The 14,394-nt window shown below is 50.5% G+C and overlaps 5 protein-coding genes across 5 annotated transcripts; 2 read left to right on the top strand and 3 right to left on the bottom strand.

Moving 5' to 3' along the window:
• Window positions 1–673: 673 nt before the first annotated feature.
• Window positions 674–2,454, bottom strand: bna4 (kynurenine 3-monooxygenase; the record flags this gene model as incomplete). The annotated part of the gene is made up of 3 exons (XM_032088132.1): window positions 674–1,867; window positions 1,924–2,138; window positions 2,331–2,454. The coding sequence occupies 3 exons, from the start codon at window positions 2,452–2,454 to the stop codon at window positions 674–676; spliced, it is 1,533 nt and encodes a 510-aa protein (XP_031936770.1).
• A 381-nt stretch (window positions 2,455–2,835) lies between these two features.
• On the top strand, window positions 2,836–4,376 carry BDV37DRAFT_229820 (methionine aminopeptidase MAP1). The gene is made up of 3 exons (XM_032080330.1): window positions 2,836–3,063; window positions 3,149–3,550; window positions 3,622–4,376. The coding sequence occupies exons 1-3, from the start codon at window positions 2,926–2,928 to the stop codon at window positions 4,282–4,284; spliced, it is 1,203 nt and encodes a 400-aa protein (XP_031936769.1). The 5' UTR covers window positions 2,836–2,925; the 3' UTR covers window positions 4,285–4,376.
• A 345-nt stretch (window positions 4,377–4,721) lies between these two features.
• BDV37DRAFT_275250 (EF hand domain protein) lies at window positions 4,722–10,445 on the top strand (the record flags this gene model as incomplete). Its single annotated transcript, XM_032085369.1, has 10 exons — window positions 4,722–4,931; window positions 4,985–5,242; window positions 5,300–5,444; window positions 5,498–5,531; window positions 5,581–6,254; window positions 6,310–6,596; window positions 7,025–7,026; window positions 7,151–8,831; window positions 9,037–9,038; window positions 9,110–10,445. 10 exons carry the CDS (start codon window positions 4,722–4,724, stop codon window positions 10,443–10,445), a joined length of 4,629 nt encoding a protein of 1,542 aa, XP_031936768.1.
• Window positions 10,446–10,637: 192 nt separating this feature from the next.
• Window positions 10,638–13,022, bottom strand: BDV37DRAFT_229749 (WD40 repeat domain-containing protein). The gene is made up of 2 exons (XM_032080329.1): window positions 12,585–13,022; window positions 10,638–12,459 (listed from the first exon to the last, which is right to left on the bottom strand). The coding sequence occupies exons 1-2, from the start codon at window positions 12,702–12,704 to the stop codon at window positions 10,831–10,833; spliced, it is 1,749 nt and encodes a 582-aa protein (XP_031936767.1). The 5' UTR covers window positions 12,705–13,022; the 3' UTR covers window positions 10,638–10,830.
• On the bottom strand, window positions 13,023–14,266 carry BDV37DRAFT_229748 (cornichon family protein). The gene is made up of 4 exons (XM_032080328.1): window positions 14,030–14,266; window positions 13,755–13,910; window positions 13,595–13,661; window positions 13,023–13,535 (listed from the first exon to the last, which is right to left on the bottom strand). The coding sequence occupies exons 1-4, from the start codon at window positions 14,128–14,130 to the stop codon at window positions 13,443–13,445; spliced, it is 417 nt and encodes a 138-aa protein (XP_031936766.1). The 5' UTR covers window positions 14,131–14,266; the 3' UTR covers window positions 13,023–13,442.
• Between the last annotated feature and the right edge of the window lie 128 nt (window positions 14,267–14,394).

Here is a 14,394-nt window from a genome sequence, read left to right as displayed (position 1 = left end):
ATCCAAAGACAACAGTGACCATGCAATATCCTACAAGTCAAACTGCGGTGAGATATGTCTTTCTGAACTGTCTTATTATCACCGATCGAGGGGGAAACTCGTGGTTATGACACGTTCCTTGATCAATTTTGCCGATAATGCCTCTGACTGAGCTACACATATACAGCGAATGGCAAGATAGAAAAGAGAAAAGGTCAATTTTGCCGACAAAAAAAAAAAAAAGGAAGAAGTGGCTAGCTTGGGCCCGACGAAAATGCTAAGGATATGCTGAGAATTTGAGGGCTGTACTCACAGCCCATTCATATTCTTAGTATTCGTAGGCCATACGTTTTCCGGCGTCCAGGAAAGCGACGGTGATTCTGTGGTACCATGGGCACTCGATGGCTGTCTAAAATGACTAGGTAACAAGAATCCATGTTCTTCCCGAATCAGGAGAGAAAACGTGTAAGAATATCGCGACGAGGAATACATCAATTAATTGGGACAAGCATTGAATTCTACGCTCTATTGTCTATCATCCGCACAACACGTTTGGGGAAAATCTCAACTATATCCAAGGCTCCTCTCTATAAGCAAGACAGACGCTGAGTCACGAAAACAGACAAAAAGAGAAAAAAAAAACTTATTTACTTAACAAAACATATCCTGAATGGAAGTACTCTAGGCATCCACCTTATGCGTTTCTAAGCGAAATCTTCGTCCAAACATGACCTAAAAATCGGACTGTCGATTGCAGTGCAGGTAGCGGTGAAAGCCGGATTGGTGTTTTCCAAACCAGTATTCCAGCGACAGCTATGCTGGAGATGACAGCAGATGCGAATCCGTAGCCGAGTATCCTGCCTTGTCTGTGGACCGCCTTGACGACGTCCGAGTACCGCTGTGTACTGAAGCTGACGCGAGCATACTGGGTCTTCCAGCCAAGGCTAGGCACGTAGAGATCGAGGGCTTCCTCGATTGACTTACGAATTTTGTATAGTGGGGTCTTCACTCCCCAGCGCATCTCCAGATAATTTTGCTTGGAGAGGTCATTGATGGCGTGCGTATCTGCCGTTCGTTGATCGGTGTATGCTTGAAAAGCTGCTCGGCGTGATTCGCGGCGAGTCGCGAGACTTGCATTCAAATCAAAGGCGCCGTGCTTGTCCAGGAAATCAAACAGGACCCGAATATCTTCCAGACCTGCGTTGAGACCTTGCCCATAGAATGGGAGGATGGCGTGAGCGGCATCTCCGACAATGACAACATTGGAGCCATAGTGGTGAGGCTTGCTTTTGATGCTAATCAGGGGGAGATGAGGGTTTTCTTTGAATTGCTCTTGCAGAGCTTCAGGGGTGATCAGATCCGGGGAGACACCGGGGAAGTTAACATCGAAGGATTCAAACAGTTTCTGCGGTGAGCTCTCCAATTGCGCATAGTGGGCGGCTGGAGCAAATAGAGTACAGGTGAAGGATTTGTCAGGCGACGGAAGAGCGATGAACATAAATTCCTTTCCGGGCCAGATATGCAGGTGGTTCGGCGAGATGCGGAAGTCACCAGTATCCGATGGTGGGATCCGAAACTCGCACCACAGGGTGTCGATGTATTCCTGTTGGTAGTCGACTCGAGAATACTTCATCATGTGATACCTCGAGGCGGAATGAGCACCATCTGCACCGATCATGTAATCGAAGCTTACTTCGATCTCAGGGACACGGTTGGAGGAGCCAGGAAGGGGAGTATCCCCTGGGGCTCGACGTTCGAACCATGCTCGGTTTGATTGGAAATCAGCTCCTGTTAATTTGTGATTGAAGAACAATGTGACATTTGGCGTCCGCTCCAACTCATCAAGTAAGGCATTATTCAGCGTGCCCCTATCTACGGAGTTGATGGCCTGTGAGCCTGTTGTTAGACACGAGATCCTCAAGCATCAGTCATGGAAGTACTAACTTGACCATGGACGTCGTATGCCTGCGCAGCTTCCCAGAGCTTTCCATCGTCTCTCCCGTGAATCATACGACCATGCATAGGGATTGCATCGTTGAGAACCTTGTCGATCATGCCATGTCGATTTGAACCTTTCAGGGACGAGATACCTCGTTCAGCCAGAGCGAGGTTGATAGACTTGGTAAAGTTCAATGGGACCGTAGTAGGATCACGAAGGTCTGCAAGTTACTCCACAAGGTGAGCAAAAAGATCCACAACTGACATCGATGATGCAGCATGGGATGTATCATATATCAGACGATGATGTCATTTCAGCGACACGGAAATCAATTTCGAGTCGAGAAACTCATATCCTCATTCTAGTAGATATCGCACGATACAGCATGGGCACGTCGTGAATGTAGGCTCACCTCCACGTAGTTCATACACTTCAACATCATCTCCTCTAGCGGCAGCATATAGGGCTGCGAGGGATCCGACTGGTCCGGCACCTACGATGACTACCTTCTGCTTCCTTGGAGATTCATGTGCCATGATGACTGTAGAACAGAAACAGGTCTATCAAGTTAAGCGCACTTTGCTTCTCTTCAAAGAAGAAAAGTTATTCACTCCTATATTAAAACATGACTATGGCTCATGGATAGAACTTTGCCTCACGTGATTAACACGTGAGTGGCATACCGACGATTTCTCCCCAATTACAGCCAGCGATGGTTGCGCCATACTTTTGACGCTTAAATTTCGCCTTGTACGTAGAAGTATCACATGATGCCAAGCCGCGCGCCTGGCTGCGCTTAACCGTTGACGTTAACGGCTAACAGCCTTGCCGCATTAGGAATAGTTCCTTCTGCGCCGAGACTCGACCAACGAGTGTATCCGCGGGGGATTTTCCCATTTTTTCCTACCTCTAGCAACGCTTGATCCGCATAGGATACCCCAATTTGACTTTGCTTCGCATTTGTTGCGCTATTTTCTCCCTTCGACTTTCTATCTCTTTCTTACAGCATGGCAGTGGAAGCCGCGACTCGGAAATGCATGGGTGTGGATTGCGACAAGGCCGCGGGAACTCTGCAGTGTCCGACATGCCTCAAACAGGGCACAGATAGTTTCTTTTGTTCACAGGACTGTTTTAAACGGAGTTGGGTAGGCTGCCTAGTGTGACCTGTAGGGTCCACGTACTTTACTCTCTTTTCGACTCCACTCCGCATGTATACTAATGTTGTTGTAGAGCGAGCACAAGGCCATTCATAAAACAAAGAGTAATATCCTCACCAACCTGTTTCCGCCAAAAGTAGTTTCTGAACCAGATCCAGCCACCGGCCTCTTCAATCCTTACCCAGCCTACCCTTTCACCGGTTCTTTGCGACCTGTCTACCCGCTTTCGGCCCGGAGAACAGTGCCCAAATCTATCCCCCACCCCGACTATGCCAAGGACGGTATTCCTCGATCAGAGCAAAAGTTCATCGGCCGGCATAACATTACTATCCTGAACAAGGAGGAGCAGGAGGGCATGAGAAAAGTCTGCCGCCTGGCTCGTGAGGTATTGGATATCGCCGCACGGGAACTGAAGCCTGGTATCACGACCGATTACCTTGATGAAGTCGTTCACAAGGCCTGTGTCGAGCGCAATGTGAGTGGCCGTCTTGATTTGAGGCGCTATCGTAGGCTTGTCCGCGTCGCTTGATACTGAATTGCGTCTAGTCCTACCCATCGCCGCTGAACTATATGCACTTCCCCAAATCTGTCTGCACGTCGATCAATGAGACCATCTGTCACGGTATTCCCGATCAGCGCCCACTTGAAGACGGCGACATTATCAACATTGACGTTACATTGTACCATAATGGCTTCCATGGTGATCTTAACGAAACCTACTATGTTGGAGAGAAGGCTCGGTCAAACCCGGATGCTGTTCGAGTAGTGGAGACGTCTCGGGAGTGCTTGGAGAAGTCTATTGAGTTGGTGAAGCCGGGTATGCTGTTCAGAGACCCAGGAAACGTCATTGAAAAGCATGCGAAGAGCCGCAACTGCAGTGTGGTCAAGAGCTACTGTGGCCATGGTATCAACCAGCTGTTCCACTGCGCTCCTAATGTGCCCCATTACGCGAAGAACAAGGCGGTAGGAACCGCCAAGCCGGGAATGTGTTTTACAATCGAGCCCATGATCAATATTGGTACCCACAGGGACCGTACATGGCCTGATGACTGGACCAGCACCACTGCCGATGGATCTCTGTCCGCCCAATTCGAACACACCCTTCTGGTGACGGAAGACGGTGTTGAGGTACTGACCGCTCGTCTACCAGACTCTCCTGGCGGACCTATCCCTATGCCAACAGTTGAAGAGGCGAAAACCGAGGCATGAACTGGAGATGTTAGAAAAAAAGAGTTGAGTGAACGAGACTAGCGAATAAGAAAATTCATACTACCAAGAATTTCACCAGGTCACGGCGCCCACAGCCTGAAGGGTTTCCATCATAAACGTGAATCAGAAGATTCAGAACATTTCTATAGTAAACATTCCCACCCACGTGATCTCACGACTCCCACTATCGAAGACTTAGTATTAAACTTAATCGGTTCAAGTCTTTTGGCTCCATCCAGGGCCGAGAGCCGACTGATCCAATGAGGGTGTGTCTTGTTCGGTTTAATTTGTAAGCTCAGTGGGGTTGCTTATCATCACGTGACCAGGAGATGCCCGAGGCCGGTGGTATAGTTGCGGTGGAGTCGTCGCTTCTTCCTGTATCTGTCGTGATTGACACAGTCCAATCCTTGATCCGTGGGACTGGTGAAGTGAGCATCATGGCCCCAGAAAGGACACTTACAGAGACGTCCCCGCTGCTGGGCCCGCAAGCTAACGGTAATGCTGTCCGTCCCTCAAACGGCGCCATTTCTGGCCTGCGCGACCCCGACACAGTAGGGCAGAATGGTGGTTCACAGGAAGCGTCGGGCAAAGACGTGACAGAATCAAGCCCACGACTGAGCTATATATTTCCTGCGATTTCAATTGGCGTATGGTCTCGTTTTCCCGTGATTAGTTGTATACCTGTGCTAATTTATGCCAGGTCTTCCTATCTGCAGCCGACCAGACTATTATCATGGCCAGTTATGGGCAGATTGGTAGCGATCTTCATGCACTCAATCTCACAAGTTGGATTGCCACTTCATACTTTCTAACCTTAACGTCGTTCCAGCCGCTCTATGGAAAACTGAGTGATATCTTTGGTCGCAAGGCATGTCTGTTGTGGGCGTATGCTATCTTTGGCACTGGCTGCTTGTTTTGTGGTCTAGCGCAGAATATCCATCAATTGATTGCTGCTCGTGTAAGTATTTGGCGATCTTACATGAATGAGAATATGGGGTGGCTTATGGGAGTATAGGTTTTCCAGGGTATTGGGGGAGGCGGTATGACCACCGTTGTCAGCATTCTACTAAGTGATATTGTTCCGCTGCGAGATCGAGGTGTCTGGCAAGGTATAATCAATATTATATATGCTACTGGATCGGGAGTTGGAGCACCCTTAGGTACGGCAGGCGTTATGATTGATCGGCAAACACTAACGTTATCCCTCATGCAGGTGGTATATTGGCAGACTACATTGGCTGGCGTTGGTATGGCTTCTCTCCCAGTGTAAAAGGTCGCTTCTGATACATTTCATAGGGCTTTCATTGCTCAAGCTCCCATGTGTGTTCTTGCTTTCACAGCGGTTTCTATCATACTGAAATTGCCACCGCAGGAAAATAGTCACTGGAAGGACAAGCTCCGTCGTATTGATTTTCCAGGAGCGATTATTCTCGTTGGGGCGGTCCTTGGCTTTCTTCTAGGTCTTGACCGCGGTAGCAATGTGTCCTGGACCATACCGATAACCATTATCTCGCTGAGTGTATCGGCTATCTTATTCGTGCTCTTCGTTGTGGTTGAGGTCTTCTACGCAGCGGAACCATTTGCCCCCGGTCATATTATCTTCGACCGAACATTCTTTTCTAGTTATGGCTGTAACTTTTTCAGCTTCGGGGGCTGGCTGGCAGCCCTGTTCTACATTCCACTCTATTTCCAAGCCGTAGACGGTGTGTCTGCTACTGTCGCTGGGCTGCGTCTTCTACCCAGTATTCTTGCCGGCGTTACTGGGTCGCTTTTTGCCGGATTCGTCATGAAATGGACCGGGAAATTTTATTGGCTGACGGTAGCGGCATATTCATTACTCACACTAGGAGTCACAGTGATCTTCCTTTTCTCTGGAGGTGCCACGGAAAGTCTTGTACCGATGATCATGGGAATGGTACTTTCGGGTTTTGGAAATGGAATCGGTGTCACATCGACGTTGATCTGCCTCAGTAAGTGAAAAAGATACAGTTGCAATAAATGGAGCTGCTCTGACCTCTCTTGCAGTCTCAAATTCGACGCCCGAAGACCAGGCAGTAGTGACGGCGTGCTCTTACCTCTTCCGATCCCTAGGCTCAGTGATCGGCCTATCTTTATCTTCAACAGTGGTCCAGCAGATTCTTCGGGGCCGGCTGAGGTCTGCATTGCGTGACAGTAAGGATATTGACCGCATCGTTGATGGCGTGCGCCAGAGTCTCGACTTTATTAAGACCCTTGATCCGAGTGTTGCGAAAGCGGTTCGGGGCTGTTATGGATGGGCTATGAATAAAGGCTTTGCATTCATGATTGCTGTGGTATTCTTTGCCCTTGTCAGCAGCTTCTTTATGCGTGAAAAGAAGCTGATTCGGTGATCTGGGCTATCAGAGAATATCCAAGTGATGTTTGATGGTTGCGCTGACCCGACAAATGCGCCCCAAAAAGACGAGTATATTGCAATCTCTAAATTAGAGGGCATACAGCATATATCTGTAAATTGCGCAGCACTGCTACTATTTTTGTGACTTATCATTATTACGACAATACATAGCGAACACAAAGACATTAGAAGATTGATGACTGGAGGCCGTAGTGTCGTGTAGAACACTTAATTTACTGCAACTCCGAAGGCGGTCGTTTATTTCACGGGCGTTTGGTTGTCCGCCTTTTCTCCAACTCTTCCCCAATCAACTTATACTCCCACCTTCAGCTTTCAAACTTGTCACGCTGACAACCTCATTGCTAGCGGTTTTCTTTTCTTTGTACGCTTTTTTCCGGATCTTATCCCACATTCACGATGAGAATGACCCAGTTCAATAGCCCATAGCCCTTTCGCCATTACAAACACCGCTATGCCGGCATCTCAACCAAGGCCGGCCTTGTCACGGTATCGTCCTATTGTCTACCTACTCACTGGTGTCGCAGCAGCCTACGCTCTTGTCTACATCAACAATCTTATCATCTCTTCCTCATCCCAACCATCTCTACGTCGCCGAAGAACTATACGCCGCCCGCGAGGCCTAAGGAGACGATCGGAGGTTGTGCCCGTCGAAACTCCTTCTTCTCGAGCCATCGCACACCTTGAGCAATTAGAGCGCCAGAATGGAGTATATGGTACATTTCGCATAGAAACAGAAGATGGCCGACGTGTGGAAAGTGGGCTGCTCCCGTCGTTGCTCGCAACCCGGGATCAGCTCATGGAGGAAGTCGGCGTTCCCCAGGCTCATGCGGAGCGGATGCGCGAGATGATGGAAGACACGTTTCTGGAATCATTTCTCGCTCTGGACTTCCCGCCAGCGCATACTGTGGAAGAGGGCAGCCCGGAAAGGAACTACTTGACGGAGCAGCTTCAGCGGCGTGGGATATCGCGTGCGGGGATTGAGAGGGCCTTGGCTCGGTTCAATGAAGACAGCAACTACGGAGAAGAATTGCGTCGCCGTCGACAGAACGGGGAGAGGGTTACCTTGTCTACTTCTACCTTCCCCGATGAATCTACGCCCGCGCAAAATATGGATGGTGGGGAGACAGTCGTGGATGATCAGAGCGTCTTTTCCTGGCGCGAAGGGCACAACGACGCCTCTCCATCGAGGGAAGGTCAGAACTTGCTCAACCTACTTTATCATATCGCCGAGGACCAAGCACGGAGAGATGGTTATATCCACAGAGGAGTAACGTGTAACAGTTGTGGCGCTATGCCGATCCAAGGCATTCGGTACCGATGCGCAAACTGCATCGATTACGATCTCTGTGAGACGTGTGAGGCAATGCAGGTTCACATCAAGACCCATTTGTTTTACAAAGTACGGATCCCGGCTCCTTTCCTGGGGAATCCCCGACAGTCCCAGCCTGTTTGGTATCCTGGAAAGCCTGCCATGCTTCCCCGCAGTCTACATCGATCCCTGGCCAAACGTCTGATGAAGGATACCAACTTCGAGAACACGGAGCTGGACGCTCTTTGGGATCAATTTCGTTGCCTGGCAAACCACGAATGGGCAGACGACCCCAACAAGCTCTATATGGCGATTGACCGCAAGACATTCGATCGATGCTTTGTGCCCAACACATCTGTCCGTCCACCCCCTCCAAGCCTTATCTACGATCGAATGTTTGCTTTCTATGATACGAATGGTGATGGCTTAATTGGCTTTGAAGAATTCTTGAAAGGCCTTGCAAGCCTTAATAATAAGAGCAACGATGAGAGGTTGCGCCGTGTCTTCCGTGGTTATGATATTGATGGCGACGGTTACGTGGATCGGAAGGACTTCTTACGGGTGTTCCGGGCATATTACGCTCTCAGCAGAGAATTAACACGAGACATGGTGGCAGGCATGGAAGACGACTTCTTAGAGGGCGGTGCACGAGATGTTGTTCTGGGGAGCCAGCCAATCAGTTCTGCATTTCCCGGCACCATACCTGCAGGAGAGGTGTCTAGGACCGGAGAAGGCAAGCGCGTCAACCATGAAGGAGATATGGAAATCGTGGACAACGAAGGTATCTTGCGCCCTGACGGGACCGACTCTGGTGACCGGCATGCCGTCGTCGGTGATGCTGCTGTTCGGAGCCGATACGGCAGTATCCGACCATTATTTCCATCCGTTCGGCTACCCGATCAAGGTAGACCCGGAGGCGAGAACATAGATGATGCCAGCAGCTCTGATGGCTCTAGTTCGTCGGTTGCTACTGACCGCTGGCCTCCGGCCGAACATATCCGCGATGAGGATATTGTGACGGCTCTTGGGGCCTATGTACCCCTATCAGAGGTAACTGACCCAGTTGACAGGGCTCGGATCGGCACTGCTGTGTACCACAGAATGTTTGATGATGATGATAGACGGGTGGATGCCGCTCGTAGATATGGGATTGATGAGCGGTGGCGGCGAAGGGCATTCTACACCGACGAGGAAGATGGCGCCGCTGCGCCTGAAGGCTACGAGACCGATTCAGACGCGGATGATGTATCGGTTGATGATGGCCTCCATAGCCAACATTCTGAACTTGAGTCACATCCGCCATCTCCTCGTTCCCGTTCTTCATCTAAGGTGCGGTTCCAGGACGACGTCACTGATGACTATGATGTGAGGTCAAATCCATCGACATCCTCACGCAGTATACTTGTTGGTGAGCGGTGGGGAGGCTTCGAAATCCCTGAAGTAGAAAGGGACGTTGGGAAGGAAATTCTATATCAAGTCACGCAACAAGGATTCAACGAACTGCTTGATCTATTGTTCAAACCCAAGGAAGACCTGCTCATGGAAGTTTATCGGACGCGCACTGAGCGCAAGATCTGGGCCCGAGAGATTGAGCTGGTAGAGCAAATAGATGCCGGAAAGCATTTCGCCCGACTGAATGGGCGGAGCGAGGACGACGAGGCCAAAGAGGAACCGGAGCCTTCCTTGCATAATCCCTTTGGCGACAGGTCCCTCGAAGAACTGCTTGAACGGGCGGGATATACTATCGGAAGCCCGCCTTTAGAGCCCACCCGAGACGGACCCATTCTTGCTCCTCCGTCGCCTACATTGCGGCTCCCGGACGACGATGTACGACCGACTCACCTCGCTGATCCTGAAGAGGACTTAACCGAGCCTGCCTTGGCTGAGACCCAGCAGGAAGAGCCGGATTGTGCGCCAGATGCCCCATCACCAGAATCCCCAATATCAGAACGGAGTCGGTCACCATCTATTGAATCCGATTTTGACCCTACACTGCCACATCACCGCCCAGATGAAGATACCCAGGAGCTACCCGGTACCTCGGAGTCACACTTTAACGCTTACAACGCTTCCCCGACACACTCTACCTTCCCGCAAACCCTTCCTGCCGAACTTCGCCTCCAACCTAACGGTACAACCTCATTCCCAGCACCACCGTCAATCGCCGCCTCCTCCCCCGAAGCAGAAGCAACGGCTCCCAAACTCTCCCCCTCACCAATCCAACCTCTACCCCCTGCTTCCACTTCCACTCTCCCACCTCGAGATGGCCCCACCATGCCCCCATCTCCACTGATTCTTTCACGCTGGGCCTACCTCAATCGTATCGAACGTGAAGCAAAAGAACGAGGAGGCACAGGCGCCAAGCTTAATTTCGAGGAATTCTCGCATCGTATGGCAGCAGATCGTGGGCGGAGATTAGCATTCGTAGCTAGCTGGATCGAGATGGCTAGCTTCTAGCTGTGATGTCCCTGGTCAGTCTTCCTCCATTTGTCATCGTCGTAGTCGAGAGTGTGCATCTGCACATACCTTACCGTTGTTCATGTATATTAATTGTGAAATATGGAGAAAAAAAGTATGAATTAGACTTTAATCCAATCAGTTTTCTGACGTGGATCTGGGACTTTATACTGCTGCACTTGGCCATTATAGTTCCTGATTTTTATAGCCTCCAGGTATTCCCGGTCCATTCCAAGTACCCATGCCCTTGATAAAGATATGTTAAAGTACATACAATATAGGATGATACAAATGGCGTTGAGGAGGTATAGCCATCTCATCTTGGTATCAATTTCACCATAGTAAGAAGGGAACAGAAAGTTGAAGACAAAAAGAAGCTCTAGTTCTAGTCCCAGTATCTAATCACACCATCCAATCCACCAGTGACGACCTTACTCGTCTCTTGAGGATGCCAGTCAAGACAAGTCGTCGCACCGCCTTCCTTACCGCTCGCCATAATTTTGTGGTACATCTTCCCGGTCTTCCAGTCCCAGAAGCATACGTATCCGGCGCTGTCGCCGGAGCAGATGAACTGGCCATCTGGAGAGATCTTGAGGTCAATGGCGTAACCGGCGTTGTTGTGGCCGCGGAAGCTCTTCTTTCGGTTTTGGCGGAATTTATCCGTGGCGCCGTAGACGACGATCTGATTGTCGCCGGACTGGAAGGCGACGTATTTGCCGTTTGGATGGGGTGCTGCCCGTGTGAGGGCGAACATGTATGGTTCTGCGATGAACTTGATCGGGACGGGGATGCCATATTCCCAGGCACGGAGGGATTTGTCGTCAGATGTGGAGATGAAGCGACGGTTTTCGTCAACGAAGGTGATGGTGTTGATTGCTGCGAGGTGGTGGTCGTATTCTTGGACCAGTTCGCCGGAGCGGGTATCGAATTGGACGATCTTCTTGTCAGACATACCAGCCAGGAACTCGTGGGAGTGCTCGGCGCCGGGGTTGAACCGAACAACGTGTGGCGTCTTGCCGGTAGAGAAACGACCAAGGCACTTGCCATACTCGGTGTCCCAGAGTTTGATCTGGCGGTCGTAGGATGCTGTGAGGAATGTTTTCCCGGTGGAATGGAAATCTGTGTCGGTGATAGCTTTAGAATGGCCGGAAAAAGTGCGCAGAAGCTCGCGCGAATGGAATGCGTCCCAGATCTTGGCCTTGCCGTCCGCTGCAGAGGATAGTAAGAGATGGCCAGATTGAGGGAAGAAACGGAGGGATGTAATGGCTTTGGTATGTGACTTCCAGGTGTGGATGAGTTTCTTCGGGATAAAGTTCTTGACACTGCCAATCTCCTTCCTGAGGTCGATATCCAAATCTTGCGGTACGTGCATGTATGTCCGGCCCATGTAGTCGAATTGCTCGGATCCATGGAACTCGGTCGTTTCCACCTTGGATGAATCGTCTTGGTAGTCTGTCGCTTGCTTGCTCATGGCAGGCATATGAGCCGGGGCGATCTCCTCTTCCTCTTCATCCACATACTCCTCGTCACTGGCGAGTTCCCGATCTTCGGCCGCCTCCGTTTCCTCGTACATATGGTCATCATCCTTATATTTCGCCCATGGTCCCAGATAAGCGCCTTCACCCTCGACAATGCTCGAGTCACCCTTCCTTTGTCTTTTGGCCCGCAAGGCTGCCGATACCTCTTTCGACGGCTTCATCTGCACGATATCCCGACCTCCATACTGTGCCGCCCGGTCCAGATCTCCCACAAACTGCCCCGGTAGCCCGGGGTTGCGTGTGTATCCTAAGCTCTGGAACGTGCGGTGTTGCGCGGCAAAGGTGGCTGCGCTGATTGCTGCTTCCTCTGCGTATCCCGTCGGCACGTTCTTGCGCTTGAGCCCATTCGCGGGACCATCAGGCTTAAAAGGATTCGCTGGGCCCTGGTTGGGTCGGGAGAGATCGTCGTATGTTGCATTGTAAGTCAGAGCTTGGGAGGACGTATTAGCGAGCATCATCTGCATATGTGCTTGGTCCTGTACAATTGTTAGATATCACAAGACCCTGACACGCAATATTTGAGAGTAGAGTTATATAATGGCTAAGGGACACATGGGTAAAAGGACGAAATGGAAAGGATGATAGATTCCGGGGACCAAACCTCTGTATTTACTTCTGGCGCTGCGACAATCTTGGTCGCTGTCGGCGCGGTAGTTTGGGTCTGGGGGCGCGTGGTCTCATCGTCGCTCGACTCGTAGCCAGCACCTAATAGCGACGCCATGATGCACGGCTATTTGAGTTTCTGCAAAAGAGAACGTGGGTTTAGGAAGCTCTCAGTTGCGCTGGGAAGGTTAGGGACAAGAAGGGCAAAAGCGCGGTGGTCGTTGGATAATCTAAAGTTTCAAAGGCGGCGAGTCTAATTTTTCGGGCGGCGAGAGTGTCCCACTGCGAAACACAACCGTTTCTACACCACCGGCGCTCTCTCCATATACACCACCTCTACCACGATCGTTTTTGGTAGGGGTAGGCATGCGGAGATGCATTCTTGTAACAATGGCACAGCAAGGGTATCGTACGCTCTTCATTGGCACACTGCTTGAGTGGTGGTATATACAGCACATCAGACATCAAGAAGGAATACAGTCGCAACGTAAAATCAATACACGCAAAATATGTCAATTAAACTGCATCGCTGCGATGCAGTTTTTCAATTCACCATCCCAGTCTAAGTCGTTATACCAAAAGATTGATCATCACCCCAACCCGTCGTCAGATTCCTTGTCATAGGCATATCCTACATTTCGTCCATCTTCCGTTGCATGCTCCGGCATACCGGCGGAGCGCCGAGATCGATAAACTGGGCAGGCCCAGTTTGACGACATGAGCGCGTCCAGGTACCGCGCCGGAGAGAATTATCATGTTCGATCCAGCCTTACTTATCGCAAGACAAAACAGCGCATCACGCGATACTTCGGCCAGTATGGCCACCGCGCATCGCATGCTCCATCGCGTCACGAACTCAATGAGACTCGTCGCGGATCAAGGCAACGATCATGCTGTACAAGTAGAAGAAAAACATCAAAAGGTGGAAACCCAGTTTGATGAAAGATTCCTGATAATCTGTCAGCTGGCATTCCGAGTGAGTGATGACGTAAATCCCGAGCAACTGACCTTCTTGTGTACGTTGAGCTTGCGGAAGATCTCGGTCGCATCCAAAAGGTGCGCATTATCGTAAATCCTGAATAGTGCAATGTCCCGGTTAGTATCACCATTGAGGCATAGCTCCGTTGATTATCATTCATTTTATAGAAAGAAGAGCCGAGGGACGTACTTCTTGGCATTGAACGCCAACAGAGGCAGGTTCAACAAGATCGCAAGCCAGTAGCCATTGATGACGAACAAGAAAGTAAGGAAGGCATGGACGGCAGCTTCGGGGATGATGTAGGCGTTGAGACGGTTGCAGAGGTCGATAGGGTTGATGTAGTCACTGTGGGAAAGCAAGGCGGGTTAGCTCCGTCATTTCGTCGCAATCGCTTAGTGGTTTATTAGAGGTCGGAGCTCCTCCAACCTTAATGCCCGCAAGCGAACGAGGGGACGGCAACGTACCATTCTAGATCGCTATACATAATCGTGAAGAACACCTGCAGAAACAGGTTGACGGCGTTGATCAACACCGCCAACAGGTAGAGCCACGCTTCGCCGGACATGTTGGGCAGACTCGAGAGGTTTGTGCTCGGAGGATGTCTTGGGAGCTGGAGAGAAGGGAAACGAGAGAGAGAAAAGGATGAAGGTGGATATAGCCGCTCTCAGGGATTCGGAGAGGGTGATCGGCTACTCAGAGGGAGTAAATTTAAGGGGAAGACACCCGGTAGCAGAAGACGTGAGGATATATTGGAGAAGTGGAAAGTCGAGGCTGGAGAAGGCGATTGGATTGGATTGGATTTCGGACTCGGTGTGGGCGGTGAGAGTGT

This window comes from Aspergillus pseudonomiae, assembly GCF_009193645.1.
Source record: "Aspergillus pseudonomiae strain CBS 119388 unplaced genomic scaffold BDV37scaffold_96, whole genome shotgun sequence".
Taxonomy (NCBI): domain Eukaryota; kingdom Fungi; phylum Ascomycota; class Eurotiomycetes; order Eurotiales; family Aspergillaceae; genus Aspergillus; species Aspergillus pseudonomiae.
This window is presented reverse-complemented; position numbering and strand designations above follow the sequence as displayed.

What these genes read in the sequence shown, in the direction of transcription:
- BDV37DRAFT_229820 (XM_032080330.1), top strand. Translation starts at nt 2,926, where the DNA reads ATGGCAGTGGAAGCCGCGACTCGGAAATGCATGGGTGTGGATTGCGAC. An exon ending in ACTGTTTTAAACGGAGTTGG is followed by an intron (nt 3,064 to 3,148) that starts GTAGGCTGCCTA and finishes ATGTTGTTGTAG; the next exon opens with AGCGAGCACAAGGCCATTCA. An exon ending in AGGCCTGTGTCGAGCGCAAT is followed by an intron (nt 3,551 to 3,621) that starts GTGAGTGGCCGT and finishes AATTGCGTCTAG; the next exon opens with TCCTACCCATCGCCGCTGAA.
- BDV37DRAFT_229749 (XM_032080329.1), bottom strand. Translation starts at nt 12,704, where the DNA reads ATGGCGTCGCTATTAGGTGCTGGCTACGAGTCGAGCGACGATGAGACC. An exon ending in CGCCAGAAGTAAATACAGAG is followed by an intron (nt 12,460 to 12,584) that starts GTTTGGTCCCCG and finishes ACAATTGTACAG; the next exon opens with GACCAAGCACATATGCAGAT.
- BDV37DRAFT_229748 (XM_032080328.1), bottom strand. Translation starts at nt 14,130, where the DNA reads ATGTCCGGCGAAGCGTGGCTCTACCTGTTGGCGGTGTTGATCAACGCC. An exon ending in ATGTATAGCGATCTAGAATG is followed by an intron (nt 13,911 to 14,029) that starts GTACGTTGCCGT and finishes GCTTTCCCACAG; the next exon opens with TGACTACATCAACCCTATCG. An exon ending in TTGGCGTTCAATGCCAAGAA is followed by an intron (nt 13,662 to 13,754) that starts GTACGTCCCTCG and finishes TGCACTATTCAG; the next exon opens with GATTTACGATAATGCGCACC.